Source organism: Delphinapterus leucas, chromosome 1 (genome assembly GCF_059928025.1).
Source record: "Delphinapterus leucas isolate spDelLeu-1000000601 "Yukka" chromosome 1, BTC_Dleu_Yukka2, whole genome shotgun sequence".
NCBI lineage: Eukaryota > Metazoa > Chordata > Mammalia > Artiodactyla > Monodontidae > Delphinapterus > Delphinapterus leucas.
In genome coordinates this window covers 161,857,419-161,872,731 of record NC_143129.1, presented here as the reverse complement: position 1 = coordinate 161,872,731, position 15,313 = coordinate 161,857,419, and the positions used below count along the sequence as shown (strand labels likewise).

The following is a 15,313-nucleotide window of genomic DNA, read 5'->3' as shown; positions in this document are numbered from 1 at the left end:
TTTTAGGGTTTACATTTCAAGGAGCAGATAAAATTGCATGTGCCTTTAAGAGCTGATAATGTGACTTTTGGTCCAAAAATTGCCCAGGCTTGTTCGTACTTGTATGATGTGTCTAAAGTCTGCCCCAAAAAGCAGTCTCATTTGAAACTGCCTGTGGATTTCCCATAGAGCTAAATGCATTTCAGTTCTGCTCAGGTCCTAAGCAGCCTCAAAAGATGTCCAGCCCAGTGCCCTGGCTCCAGTCAGAGCAGTCACAGGCCTGTGGATTCCACTTCATGCAAGGGGGAAGTCCTGACCAGTTCACTTTACTTTCAGTACAATCTTGGAGGATGTATCAGAGGGAACCTGGGTTTGTGTCGGGAACAGGTAGGGTACCAGACCATTCTCACCCCCAAATAAGGATCTCAGGAGAATCAGACATATTGACCTGTTATTGAGCTACTATTAAATAACTAAACAAGCTTTCTGCATTAAATTTTTTTTTCCAAATGACCGTCTGTGAAGTATAGCAGTTTCTGGGCTCTTCCCCAAGTCCGAATTCAGCTGCTAAATAGTAGACATTCCACTGCAAGTCTATTTCTGTACGGGTTGAAAGTACGCTATGATGGAAAATGCCCAGCTGTGGCTTTGTACCTTCCATTCTGTAATATACATATTCATTCAACACATTTACTAGGTATTGCCTGTGTGCCCAACACTGTACTAGGTACTAAAAACTGTAAGTTGAGGAAGACATGTTTCCTGGGATTTTATGCTTCAGTATGGGATACAATACAGGCAAACATAAAACTGACAATTAGCCCATAGCAGTATAGATGAAAGTGCAATTGGACATCAGAGGAAAGTCTGTTAGAGATTTCATAGCTGGATGGGTAGGATTTGGCTCTACAAAGAAGAGAAAAGAATTTTCCAGGCAGAGGGAATAATGGACACGAAGAAGAGAAGACAAGTGACATGTTTGAACAATAGCAAGTTTTCTTTGGTTGGAGCATTTGAAAGGGGAATAGCAGGCATGAAGCTGGAAGAATATGTTAGAGCAAGATTACCTTTGTTTAACGTAAAAGGCTAATCCTGGGATAAAATAGACATTACTCAACAGTTAATTGGATGTGAGTGACAGAGAAGGGGATGAAGTAAAAAATGACTAAGATTTTGAGCCTAGATGATAAGGGTAATAATAATTTAAGCAGAGAAGTCAGAAGAGGGATGGTGATTTCCCATTTACTAAGCCTTTTATCACATGGTGCCCTTAAAAGGTATATTCCGAAGTTGTTACTGTTACCCTAAAAGATCAAGTTCAGAGGAGTTGTTAACTTGTCCAGGGTCATATAGCTAGTGAGGGGAAGACAAGAAAGGCTGGTGGCATAGTAACATTTGCTGAGTATCTGTTATGTTCCAGCACTGTGGTGAGCACATTCATTCATTCATTCATTCATCCATTCAACAAATGGTTATTGAGGCAATGCTATGTGGCAGGCACTAGGGATTTAGTGGTGAGTAAGACAGACAAAGTTGCTGCTTTCTTGGAGGTTACATCCCAGTAAGGGAAATAAATAATTATCCAAATAATAATCTTTCAAATAAAATAAATGTAGAGGATTCTGAGAAAGTATATTCCAGGTGGCTCTGACCTGAACTTCAGAATCAGGGAAGATTTCTTTGGGGGAAATGACATTTGACTGAAGCCTAAAGGACAAGTAGACGTTAACCAGACATAGCAGACACATGGAAGTCCTTGTGTAGGCACTGTTGAAGATTTGGGTCTTTGCAGACATTATTCTAATTAATTGCAGCAGCCCATTAAATAAGTTGTATTGCATTTTCAGTTGAGCAAACTGATGTTTAGAGAGACGTTACAAATTATTTAAGGAGCCACACCTTGAGCCCAAGATCTTGAATCTAGTACTATTCATGCTACTTGAAACATGTGGAGTTTGAAGTGGTCTTTTGTTACTCTTGTTTTTTTTGCTTTCTTTTCTTTACAGTGCGGAAGGCAGTCACGTGTCAGGACAGAGCAATGGCCGAGATCCTCAGGCCTTGGCTAAAGCTGTGCAGATCCACCATGATACCCAGCACACGATGTATTTTGCCTGAGAGTCTCAGAAAAAGAACTCAACCAGTTTGGCACCCCATGCAGGCTCAAAATGTTTCAAACGCCTACTGCCTCTAGAGAGAGCCAAGTTGACTTCAGGTGGTCCTCTACCAGCAACTCAGAATAGTTGCACTGAATCTGTACTTCGCAGCACTGTCTGATGCATCAACAAAATTGAGCCATTTTTTTAAAGTAATAGATACTCATTGATTATCTTTTCTGATGCACTGGACTGAATTTTTACCTCATCATGCAAAGGCTAATCAGCCTGAACTTTCTAAAGGACTTTATGAGAAAGGTTTCTATGGACTATTTTGCTAGCTGTGGTGTTCACCGCATCCCTCTAGTCTTACAAGAGAAGCTTATTCCTTTTTTCTGTATTCGTCGAGTGGGGTATATGCATAAATGGGAGAGAAAAACCAATCTACTTCAGTTCAGTGTAACTATTTAATTGCGTGGGTCAGTAGGCTTTTTAATGGAGATTTCTGACTTCGCCACTGTAAATGCCTTTAACGAGCATTAATTTTTGAAAGTTTTACAGAGTTTTATTAGTTTTACTACTTTATGTATTGATCTCTACAGACTTGTGCTGGTGCAAGTACAGGCTGCCAGGCAATTGCACTATATTTGGCTGCAGATTCAGACAGGCAGTTCTCTTATTAGGTTGACTTTTGTGAATGTGTAACACATGTGATGCATGTCATGGTGACAGATAACACTGCCATGGTAAAAAGTACTCATGTTTCCCCCTCTTTGAAAAAAATTAGCTTTTAGTATTTTTCAGAGTTTTCAAAAATGCCCATTTTATGCTGCTGTGTGGTTTGTTAGATCTAAATGATTTTTTAACTTTTCTCATAGCAAGTTAACTTTGGCAATAAACATTTTTTAAAGTCCCTCCTCTTCCTCCCCCTGACAGTGTAGTATTTTGGATGAGATTTCGGTATGATTTTTATCAGCTATTTCTTATAGATCATAATCTGGCAATTTTTGAAACTGGTCAGAAAAGGCATATATTTCCATGCCTTTTTTTTTTTTTTTTGCGGTACGCGGGCCTCTCACTGTTGTGGCCTCTCCCGTTGCGGAGCACAGGCTCCGGACGCACAGGCTCAGCGGCCATGGCTCACGGGCCCAGCTGCTCCGCGGCATGTGGGATCTTCCCAGACCGGGGCGTGAACCCGCGTCCCCTGCATCGGCAGGTGGACTCTCAACCACTGCGCTACCAGGGAAGCCCTCCATGCCTTTTTAAAGAATTCTTTTTATCTGTTTTATAGTCACAGTTGGTGTCCTGTCACTTTGTTTTAAACTAAGCTAGAACCAGGATGCTTCCTTATTGAATAGGCTTTGCCAGTCCTTAAGGTACCTTGAGTGATGCTGCAACTTGCAAAAATGTACCAGCATTTAAAACTTTATTCCCTGGGAATCAAGGTTACTCACACAATTGCTTGTAATGGAAATTTTTTGCTTCTCTTTCAACCTGAAATGTATTTGGTGGGGTTTCCTTCCTTTTATTAAACTAAAACTGCATAGAAAAGGTTGATTTTTCTTAATAGATTCTGGATTGCGTTCACAGGGAGAGAGGATTCCTTTCTTGTCCAAACAAAGGGAGTTGATCTAAAGCAAGCATCAGTTAAAATGTGGGGGAAAAGGTATTTTGTATTTAGTGTAGATAATACTTTGTGAATGGACAACAGTTACATAGAGTCTTGATAGTTCCAGCCAGTGTTTCCCAGCCCAAATTTTACTGACAGCCCAAATTCTCTGTCCTGGAACCTCAGGAGTGAGAGCTGAAAGGAGGGATAAAAGGCCCAGAGCCACTCCACATGGCTGAGGAAGGTGCTGGGGGAAGAGATAGATGCAGTGTGGTAAAACGGTTTTGCCACCTCTGTCTGGAAACTGCTGCTGGGGGAAACACTGGATCTAATGGTGAAGGATGTTGCTTGAACTCATTAGCTGGTCCAAATCTCTTAAACTAGCTTTCTCAAAATCCCAGCAATATAAAGCACTGTTTTTCTTCAGTCTTTTAAACAAGCTTGTAAATACATTAAAGTTTACATTTCCATGTGCTGTTGATCAGCGGCGCCACCAGTGTTTGCTGAGACTGGTCTCTGAGAGTTTTATAATGTATATGGAGTCCTAAAGCTCATTAAGATACAAGTGCAGACGTCCTTGTTCTCTTCATAGAGTGGGATGAAAGCAAGCTCTGTAATTGAGGCACAACATAGGCAGGAGTGAAGAAGATGGCAGATGTTAATTTCTTAAGATTTTCCTTTTTTGCAAATACCTCACTTGGACACTACAAATCAGGACACGTTGGTGAGGGGCTGGCTGCTGCTTTTTATTCACACTTGTTCAGGGAGAGCACAGAAAATACCCTTCAGCTTGGCCACCCTGGATACAAGAGGAGGAAAAACAGAAGTTTCCTCTAGGAAAAGGATGACTTGCTGGAGTCCAGGATGTGAAGAACTCTTGGTGGCTGGCTGGCTGGCCAGTGGGCACCCCATCTGCACTTGAGTGCCTCGGACTTGCTTGTTAACAATGCACAGAAGAAACATCACTTCTCACCATCTCCTGGCATGTATGGAGCAGGGAGCAAGGCGGAGTGCCAGGAAGCCCTGACGTGCTTGCAGATGGGCTATACACTCGACCTTGAACTGTAGTTTGTAAGACCTCAGTCAGTCCTAGTACACTGGGGCAAATCAGTGTAGTGGTGGAGGAAAAGCCGGGAGGCCTATTTTTATAGGAAAACAGTACCTTTGAGGGTTTAATGCTGCCGTTTTGGACAAAAGGAAAGAAATATAGAAGAATTAGGATTGTTGGAAAAAACTTGCTGAGCGGTGAATCTTTAAGAGGTAATTACTGCAGAATCCGAGTTGCAGCAATACTTATTGCAAGCAGGTCTGAATGCATAGTTTTAATTCGGCTTGACAATTTGAACACGTTAACCCCTTGGGACTGACTGAATCATTATGCATGTGTCAATCAATGGGAGGTGTGCATTCTCTAGAAGTAGGTGTAGGCTGTTTGGTTTTTTTTAAATGCAGCCTGTTCAGGCACTGTCATGTAGTGTGAAAGATTTAAATGTAGCAATGCTAAAGAGTTAACAATTTTGGGATAAGGCACGGGGACATTAAAAGAGTGGTGAAAATCCAAATGTTGAACAATTATGTTTTGTTGTTGTTGTTAGCTGTAGAGTGAACTAGCTGCCCAGCTGCCTGGGCAGGCAGAACATATTCATTCTTACTGTAAATTCTATTTGCTGCTTCCAAAGGTGATGATTTACAAGCAGACATATTCTATATGGTCTGTATTTTAGGATCTGGTGCCCAGCCTATATCAGAGCTTACCTACCTGGCTCAGCTACCTACCCTTCCTGTGGGAAAAGGTAATCCACTGTTTAACCAGGCTCACCCTCTCCGCCCTACCCTAGCAACCCTTTGTGGATGTGCTGTAAGATTTTCTTGCTCAATAGCAAGGTGGTAGCTCTGCTTTCATTTTAAGAAAGTGGAGGCTGAGGGCATTGTATCAATACTGCTTCAACTCCAAGGATTTTTCCTTGTAAAATTAAAGGGAAGAGCTTGTTATCGATTAACCATTTTCTTACCCCTTGCTATTGACATATTCATGCTCTTTCTATGTCTAGTAGCTGAAAAACGTTTGCATTTGTTCATTTGACTAATGGTGTCATTTTTGTTTCTATATTGTTAGGCCTGTAATGTTCTAAAATGTATTTTATTAAATTTGGACTGGATGTATGTCTCTAGCAATACGAGGTACTTTCTAAACTATTAAGGGAGGGGTGGTATCCCCGAGTTGAGATAAGATGATGGTTGTTTAAATTTTGCAATTTTTTTTTGGCCTGCAGGGATATTTTGTGTTCATGTGTCCATAAAAGAATAAATTGGCATTCTTGTGCCAAACATTGTTTTTCTTGTCAATTGTCTAATAAATATAGCGTAAACTGTAATAGCAATACACATGGTTACTTTTTTTGGCCACACCGCACAGCTTGTGGGATCTTTGTTTCTCAACCAGGAATTGAACCCACACCTTCGGCAGTGAAAGCACAGAGTCCTAACCACTGGGCCGCCGTGGAATTCCCCATGCTTACTTTTTAAAAACAGTTTCCTCAGTATAAGAAATTTGCGAAAGAAGAACAATGAGAAGACTGTGTTTTTAACTCCTGGGTCTCCCTATTTTTAGAAATTGTTATTTGGGAAATTTAGAAGAGCTTCTTGCAACATTTCACATGTGAAAACTTAAAGCTTCAGCAGAGTTCTGGGTATAGCTCTTAATAGGGAGATCTATTTCAGTGATGTTCTGAGAAAAATCCGTAGTCTTCAGAGGGCAGTATAGCTACGTACTTTATAAGACTGACTTCTTCAGAGGAAGAGCTGCCCAAATTCACCCATCCTGGGACTATCCAATCTCAAGTCTTTTAATTCTTACTAGCAAAGCCCTTTTGTTAAGTCATGGCAAGTATAATGCAGAGATTTGCACAATGTGGCCCTTATACTCAGGGAATTTATAGTTTACCAGAGGAGCAAGTCCTACATACAGCCAACTTTACTACAGGTAATTGTTTTTTCCATCAGTACAGTATCCCCCTGTCCATATTTGTCTATTATCAAACATTTATCATGAACCCAATATATGCCAAGCTCTGCCTAGGTGCTGGGAATACAGAAGAGTAAAAACTTAATTCTCCAGGGGCTTCCCTGGTGGCACAGTGGTTGAGAGTCCGCCTGCCGATGTAGGGGACGCGGGTTCATGCCCCGGTCCGGGAGGATCCCACATGCCGCGGAGCGGCTGGGCCCGTGAGCCATGGCTGCTGAGCCTGCGCGTCTGGAGCCTATGCTCCGCAACGGGAGAGGCCACAATAGTGAGAGGCCCGCGTACTGCAAAAAAAAAAAACAGCTTAATTCTCCAAAGAATTCATTCTAATATGGCATAAGGTGGGGAGGAGGAGGGAGCAAGGTTAACATCTGAGTGCCTAATATATGCAGTCACTTTATACTGACATCTTTAATCACAGCCACAGTCCTTTGAGGTTGACGGTGGTATCCCTGTTTTAAAGATGAGGAGTCAAAGTTTGAAGAATTGAAGCCAGGCCTATCTAACTTCATTATACCTGCTACTGAGGGTGAAATTATAGGAACTTAAAAAGGGAAACAATTTTTGTCATGGGGAGTCAGGAAACACTACAGAGTCATGAATTTTGGGATAGATCATGAAGCACGAGTCAGACTTTGCCAGGTGGATAAGTGGGGAACAAGGGGATTCTAGACACACTGTTCCCTCACAGTAGATTAGCTATAATTTTTATCTACTCCAATTCTTTCCTTTATTACTTCTTTGGGTGATAGAATCCCTCTTTCTTATGGGAACCCCATTATTTTGTGTGTTTCAAGTGAGTCCAAATGGCCTTCCTCACACTTCTTCCCCCTCCATTTGTGTCCTGTTCATGTCCATCCTTGAATCAGTCCCTGGGGGATGTGTCACATAATGACTCCTGTGTCAGGGAGTGGCTAGCAAGTAGGCGAGTCACAGACAAGGCATGTTCCTCCTCCGTCTCTTTTTCTCTATCTCTTGGCTCTGATTTCCTCTATGTTGACTTTATTCTCCAGAAGCTATTGGCAAATCTTTAAGGAGAAGAGGGACAAAATCAGATGGGAAAACTAGCAACTATATTGCAAATTGACTGGAGAAGGAAAGAAATTATTTTAGTTTAACAAACATTTTTGGAGCTCCTATTATGTGCTAAGAAATATAAAGATGAAAGACACAAGTTCTGGTCATTGAAAGGTTCACTTGTAAACTTGGGGGCCACATATGTAACAAGGTAGCTTTAAGGGTTAAGTATTATGAGAAATATATACACATAACCATGGGACCACTTAGAGAGGCTGCTAACCCAGCTTGGGGAGATCAAGGAAGGCTTCTTAGAAGAAATGATGACTGAGATGTCTTATAAAGAATAAATAAGAGGGTTTCCCTCGTGCCGCAGTGATTGGGAGTCCGGCTGCCGATGCTAGGGGACGCGGGTTCGTGTCCCGGTCCGGGAAGATCCCACATGCCGCGGAGCGGCTGGGCCCGTGAGCCATGGCCGCTGAGCCTGTGCGTCCGCAACGGGAGAGGCCACAACAGTGAGAGGCCCACGTACCGCAAAAAAAAAAAAAAAAAAGAATAAATAAGAGTTTTATAAATGAACAAGGTGGAAGAAGGCATTCTAAGGATTCTTTTCATGGGCAAAGGCATAGAGAGGAAAACAAAGATCATGACTTGTTGGGATAAATTACAAGTAATTTCAGTACTCTCGGATTATAAGGGAAGTGGAAATGATAAGGCTGAACCACAGAGGCAAGCATCAGTTCCTGCCAGGATGGGACTTGCATGGCATTCTGAGGAGCTTAGGGTTTGTCCACAGGTGCAATAGCACAGTCTGATTTGCGTTACTCAGGCTGTCAGTAGTGCTGTGGGTAGAGTCTGAAGCTGAAGTTCTGAGAGTTTTACTGTGGAAGCCCAGGCTAAAGATGATGAGGCTCGAACTTGAGCAGTGACAGTGCAATTGGAGAGAACGAATGAACACGAGATATTCAGAATTTAGAAGAAGCAGAACTTGGGGAAAGTGGATATAGAGAGTGCAGGGAAGGAAGTAGACTCATTAGGAGGGCTCTCAGATTTCTGGCTTGGGTAGCTGGGTAGGTAATAGTGCCACTGAGAAAATGAACACAGAAGAAGCAGATTTGGGATTTGTGGGAAGTAAGAATGTGGGGAGTTGAATTTTGGATGGATTTGATTTGAGGGTGGTATATATGGACTGGAGAAGGGGATTTGGAAGCCATCAGTATATATATCTATATATCTAACTATAGCTATGTCTATATCCTATTCGTTCTGTTTCTCTGGGGAACCCTGACCAGTACAGGCTGCTCTTAGTATCTTCTCTTTGTTTTTGATTTTCAACACTTTAATAGGCCTAGGAATCTTTATATTTATCCTGCTTAGAACTTTGTCTTATTCATCTTTGTGAAACCAGCACGCAGTGTCTGGCATATAGTAGATGCTCAATAAATGTTAGCTAATATCATTATTTGAGGAAATTCCCCAACACAAAAGTCAGAGAACAAAACAAACAGTAAACATAACTCAAAGAAAATAGAGACCATGCAAAGGGAGCAGAAGAAAACTCCCCCCCCCAAATTGTTTTATTTATTTATTTATTTATTTTTGCGGTACACGGGCCTCTCACTGCTGTGGCCTCTCCCGTTGCAGAGCACAGGCTCCGGATGCGCAGGCTCAGCGGCCATGGCTCACGGGCCCGGCAGCTCCGCGGCATGTGGGATCTTCCCGGACCGGGGCGTGAACCCGTGTCCCCTGCATCGGCAGGCGGACTCTCAAACACTGCGCCACCAGGGAAGCCCCTTTTTTTTTAATTTTTAAAATTTATTTGGCTACATTGGGTCTTTTAAAAAATATTTATTTATTTTAAGATTTTGAATTTTATTTATTTATTTATTTGGCTGCATTGGGTCTTCGTTGCTGTGTGCAGGCTTTCTCTAGTTGCGCGAGCGGGGGCTACTCTTTGTTGCGGTGTGCGGGCTTCTCCTTGTGGTGGCTTCTCTTGTTGCGGAGAACGGGCTCTAGGTACGTGGGCTTCAGTAGTTGCGGCATGCAGGCTCAGTAGTTGTGGCACATGGACTCTGGAGTGCAGGCTCAGTAGCTGTGGCGCACGGGCTTAGTTGCTCCGCAGCATGTGGGATCTTCCCAGACCAGGGCTCGAACCCGGGTCCCCTGTATTGGCAGGCAGATTCTTACCCACTGCACCACCAGGGAAGTCCCTTAATATTTATTTTATTTATTTACTTATTTGGTTGCTCCAGGTCTTAGTTGTGGCTTGCGGGCTCCATAGTTGTGGCTCGCCGGCTCCTTAGTTGTGGCATGCGAACTCTTAGTTGCGGCATGCATGTGGGATCTAGTTCCCTGGCCAGGCATCAAATCTGGGCCCCCTGCATTGGGAGCTCAGAGTCTTAACCACTGCGCCACGAGAAGTCCCCCAAATTGCATTTTATATTCTCGGAAAGATAAAAGAAGATACTGCATTCATTAAACAAGAGGAGACTATAACAATAGGAACAACTTAAATTAAAAGAAAATATTAAAATAGCAAAAATTTTAAAAATCATAAGTGAAACAAATGAAATCCATAGACTCCCACAGATATTTAAGGAAGTCATGCTTGAACTCCCCTCCACCCTAAACTTTGCTCACCAGTGATCCTGTCTCTTCTAATTCTGAACTCCAGTCTCTGTGATCTCTTTCCTTGACCCTGCTCCTGGCCCCTGGACTTGGTTGGCATTTGGACTTGGTTTCTCTCATGTTTAATCCTGCTTTCTCTAACTTCCTTCACTTGGTTGCCCTCAGAGTCTCGGTGTCCCATGTGACATTAACCCCCACCCCGAACCCACATGTGTGTGTGTCGGGGGAGGCAATTCAGACATCAGCAATAGTGAAAAGTTAAGAAAATTCTTGTTAAAAAGATACCAAACACAATGGCAATTGATTTTACATATCACCTTTCAATGCACATACATTTTTATATAGTTGTAATCTTAATGCGTACGGGATTTTGTGTTCTGTTATTTCATTAACTATTACATAACGAACAGTTACCCTTTTTCAAGACTGAAGTCATGTCATTTTGTGGTCATAATTCATTAGGCAAGCATTTATTGAATACCTATTGCCTGCTTAACATTGTGTTAAGCATTGGGGCTACAAAGATACGTATGGGTTTTTCTTCATGCTTTTGAGACTTTTGCATATTTAGAGGGAGGAGGAGGAGGAGGATGGAGAAGGCTATATCAACAAAGGAGAGCAGCTAAGTATTGCCACGTGCATCACAGGAAGTGCAAGCAAGGACACATGGGAGAGAATGTCAGGAAGTTGTCATGAACACAGGAAGCAAGTAACTTCACCAGTCTGATGGAGGAGGTGTTGAGGTTTTAGGGGATTAATAAATCATACCCCCTTCCCTACAACAGTTCAGAACCAACTGAAAAATAGCCATAGATATCAGATAGTTGGATGAAGAGCAAGATGTCAGTTTTATTGCTGACAAGACTTAGATAAGCGGACTTGCTTAGAAGTGAGGGCAAATGGGAGTGTAACATTCCACTTTACTTAACATGCTTGCCTTCCTAGTCATAGTAAGCACAGGAAAACCTTGGTTTTCCACAAAGGGAAGAGTCTACTTTTCCAAATTTACTGATAAAGCAATTTAGAATAAAATGGAAAAAAAAATTAAATCCCATTTAAATAGCATCAAAAATAAAAAGCGTTTAGGAACCAATTTGAAAAAAGTGTGCAAGATCTGTTCATTGAAAACTAGAAAACATTGCTGAAAGAAATTAAAGACCTACATAAATGAAGAGATGCAATAGGATCATGGATCAGAAGACTTGATAGTGTTATGGTGTTATTTGTACCCAAATTGATCTATAAATAAATTCCAATAAAAACTTCAACAAGCTTTTTTCGTAGAAATTTATTGCTAATTCTAAAATTTATTTGGAAATTCAAAGGACCTAGAATAGCCAAAAACAACTTTGAAAAGAAAAACATATTTGGAACTTATCTGTGGAGGATGTAGTCTAAGATGGCCTTATGGTCCCCACATCCTGGTGTTAAGGCATTTGTATAATCCCTCCCCTCTTGAGTGTGGACAGGGCCTGTTACTTGCTTGTAACCAATAAAATACGGCAAACGTGATGGGATGTGATTTTTGTGATTACCTTAATTTATATACGATTCTGTTTGCTAGCAGACTCACTAGAAAGTCCTCCCCACCACCACCACCAACCCCCCCCACCCCGTCTCTCTCTCTCTCTCTCTCTCTCTCTCTCTCTCTCTCTCTCTCCCTTTCGGCTGTGTTGGGGATGCCAATGTGGCAAGGAGTTGTGATGTGAGTGGGCTCTAGGACCTGAGGTTGGCCTCCAGCCACCAGTCAACAAAAACAGAAGCTCTTGGTTATACAGTTGCAGTGAACCAAATGACAAACACAGGAGCTGGAAAGTGGATTTTTTTTCCTAGTCAAGCCTCCAGATGAGAACCCAGCCCAGCCCACACTTTGACTATAGCCTGTGAGATGCTAAGCAGATGATCTAAGACATGCCTGGACCCTTAACCCACAGCAACTATGAGATAATAAACGTATATTGTTTTAAGCCTCCAAATTTGTGGTAATTTGTTATGCAGCAATAGGTAACGAGTACACTACCTGATTCAAGACTTATTATAAAGCTACAATAATCAAGACAGTTGGCATCAAGATAGATATATGGAACAGAATAAAGTGTCCAGAAATAGACCCGTGCATAAATGGCTAATTGATTTTCAACACAATCCAGGGCATATTAACTGGAGGAATCTTTTCAACAACTGGATAGACTTGTGCAAAAAAAAGATGAACTGATGAACCTGACCTTTACCTTTCACCATATATAAAAAGTAGCTCAAAAAGGATGATAGAACTAAATGTAAAAGCTAAAACTGTAAAACTTCTAGAAGAATACATGGAAGAAAATCTCAGTGACCCAGAGTTTTAAAACATAACACAAAAAGCATCAACTACAAAAGAAAAAACAATCAATAAATTGGATTTCATGAAAATTGAAAATCTTGCTCTTCATGAGACACTGCTATGAAAATGAACAGGCAAGCCATAACCTAAAAGAAAATATTTGAAAAATGTATATCTGATAAAGGACTTTATCTAGAATATATGAAGAATTCCTACAACTTAAGAAGACAAATAACCCAATTAAAAATGATTGACAGATTTGAACAGACACTTCACCTAAGAAAATATACAAATGAGGATCTCCCTGGTGGTCCAGCGGTTAAGACTCAGCGCTCCCAATGCAGGGGCCCCGGGTTCAATCCCTGGTCAGGGAACTAGATCCCAAATGCCGTGCCGCAACTAAGACCCGGCGCAGCCAAATAAATACATTTTTTAAAAAAAGAAAAGAAAATATGCAAATGGAAAATAAACATAATTTGTCATTAGGAAAGTGTAAATTGAAACCACAATGAGATACCACCGTACTCCCACTGGAATGACTAAAATTAAAAAGATTGTGGGTACCAACTGCTCAGGAGGATGTGGAGCAACTGGAATTCTCATAACACTTGTGAGAATGTAAAGTGAGGCAGTCACTTTGGATAGCAGGTTGGCTACTTTTTAAAAAGTTATTTAAGTTCTTTTAAAGTTATGCACCTACCCTAAATCCCAGTCATTTGACTCCTAGGTGTTTACCCAAGCAACTGTCCCGAAGACTTGTAGACAAATGTTTATAGCAGTTTTGTTTGTTTGTTTGTTTGCAGTACACGGGCCTCTCAGTGTTGTGGCCTCTCCCGTTGTGGAGAACAGGCTCCGGACGCGCAGGCTCAGCGGCCATGGCTCACGGGCCCAGCCGCTCCGCGGCATGTGGGATCTTCCCGGACCAGGGCACGAACCCGTGTCCCCTGCATCGGCAGGCAGACTCTCAACCATTGCGCCACCAGGGAAGCCCGTTTATAGCAGTTTTATTTGTAATGTTCTCAAACTGAAAACAACACAAATGCCCACCAACATGAGAGTGAATAAACAAGTGGTCATATATCCACATAATGGAATACTATTCAGCATTGAAAAGCAATGAACTCTTTCTTCTTTAAAATTTTATTTCTTTATCTATCTATCTATCTATTTATTTGTTTTTGGCTGCATTGGGTCCTCGTTGCTGTGCACGGGCCCTCTCCAGTTGCGGTGAGCAGGGACTACTCTTCGTTGCGTTGCCCGGGCTTCTCACTGCCGTGGCCTCTCCTGCTGCGGAGTGCAGGCTCTAGGCTTGCAGGCTTCAGTAGTTGTGGCATGCAGGCTTCAGTAGTTGTGGCATGCAGGCTCAGCAGTTGTGGCACACGGGCTCAGTTGCTCCACGGCATGTGGGATCCTCCCGGACCAGGGCTCGAACCCGTGTCCCCTGCATTGGCAGGCGGATTCCTAACCACTGCCTCACCAGGGAAGCCAGCAATGAATTCTTGATACACACAACTACATAGGTGAATCTCAAAATAATTATGGTAAGAGAAAGAAGCAGCAAAAAAAAAAAAAATTATTCCAGTTATATAAAATACGAGAAAATGAAAACTAATCTTTGATGACAGAAAGAAGATCAGTGGTTGCAGGAGGGGAAGGCAAGGAGTGACAAGAGGTAGGATTACCGAGGGTCAGGAGGAAACTTTTGAGGGTGATGGATATGTTAATTGTCTTTTTTTTTTTTTTTTTTTCTTATGGTACACGGGCCTCTCACTTTTGTGGCCTCTCCCGTTGCGGAGCACAGGCTCCGGACGCGCAGGCTCAATGGCCATGGCTCACGGGCCCAGCCGCTCCGCGGCATGTGGGATCTTCCCGGACGGGGGCGTGAACCCGCGTCCCCTGCATCGGCAGGCAGACTCAACCACTGCGCCACCAGGGAAGCCCTGTTCATTGTCTTGATTGTAGTGATGGGGTAACGTGTATACTTACGTCAAAACTCATCAGATTGCCCACTTGCAGTTTATTGAATGTCAATTAAACCTCTGCAGAATGGTGAGTGAGCGGTTGCAAAAAGGCCAGCTTTCTGCAACCCTGGGGCTCTGAAATGAGGGGTGGGAGGAGGGGCTAGGTCGCGCATGCTCAGTCCTTCCTCCACGCTCACCAATCAGATCCCGGCTGGGCGACCTGACTAGTTGCAGACACCGATAGACCTGAGAGGCCGCCATGATGAGAAGGAGCCACGTGAGAGGTGCGCGGCAGGGTTGCCTGAGGCCTTCCAGAACTCGGTGAGTTTATATCCTGAGGGCACAGAAGCGCCATGGAAGTACTCTAAGCAGGCAAGTGATTTAAGCCGGTGTTCATTTTGAAACGATATTTTGAAGCTCTGTGGAAAATGGGCTCGAGAGGGTGGGGAACGACGCGTCGGGAGGCTGTGGTAATTTTTTCTTTCTCTTCGTTGGTCTCCCTATTCAACCACGAACTCTTGGAGGGATAGGACTCTTTTGTACTTATCACCAAAGTACCCCTTCCCCACATGCGCCCCGGCCCCATGGCTGGTGGTCAGTAAGTTTTTGTTGAACGGGTTGAGTAATCCCAGGTCACACAAGCTTGTAAGTAAGAGCCACGTTCGGCTTTAGCACTTTTGT

At 42.7% G+C, this 15,313-nt stretch overlaps 1 protein-coding gene across 1 annotated transcript in view; it reads left to right on the top strand.

The window, feature by feature from the left end:
* LOC111175572 (protein argonaute-4) overlaps nucleotides 1-6,014 on the top strand; it is a 45,458-nt gene extending 39,444 nt beyond the window's left edge. The window contains exon 18 of the mRNA XM_022575217.3: nucleotides 1,986-6,014. Coding sequence (XP_022430925.2) covers nucleotides 1,986-2,094 — 109 coding nt within the window. The 3' untranslated portion in view covers nucleotides 2,095-6,014. The remainder of the gene's footprint in view (nucleotides 1-1,985) is intronic.
* Nucleotides 6,015-15,313: the final 9,299 nt, after the last annotated feature.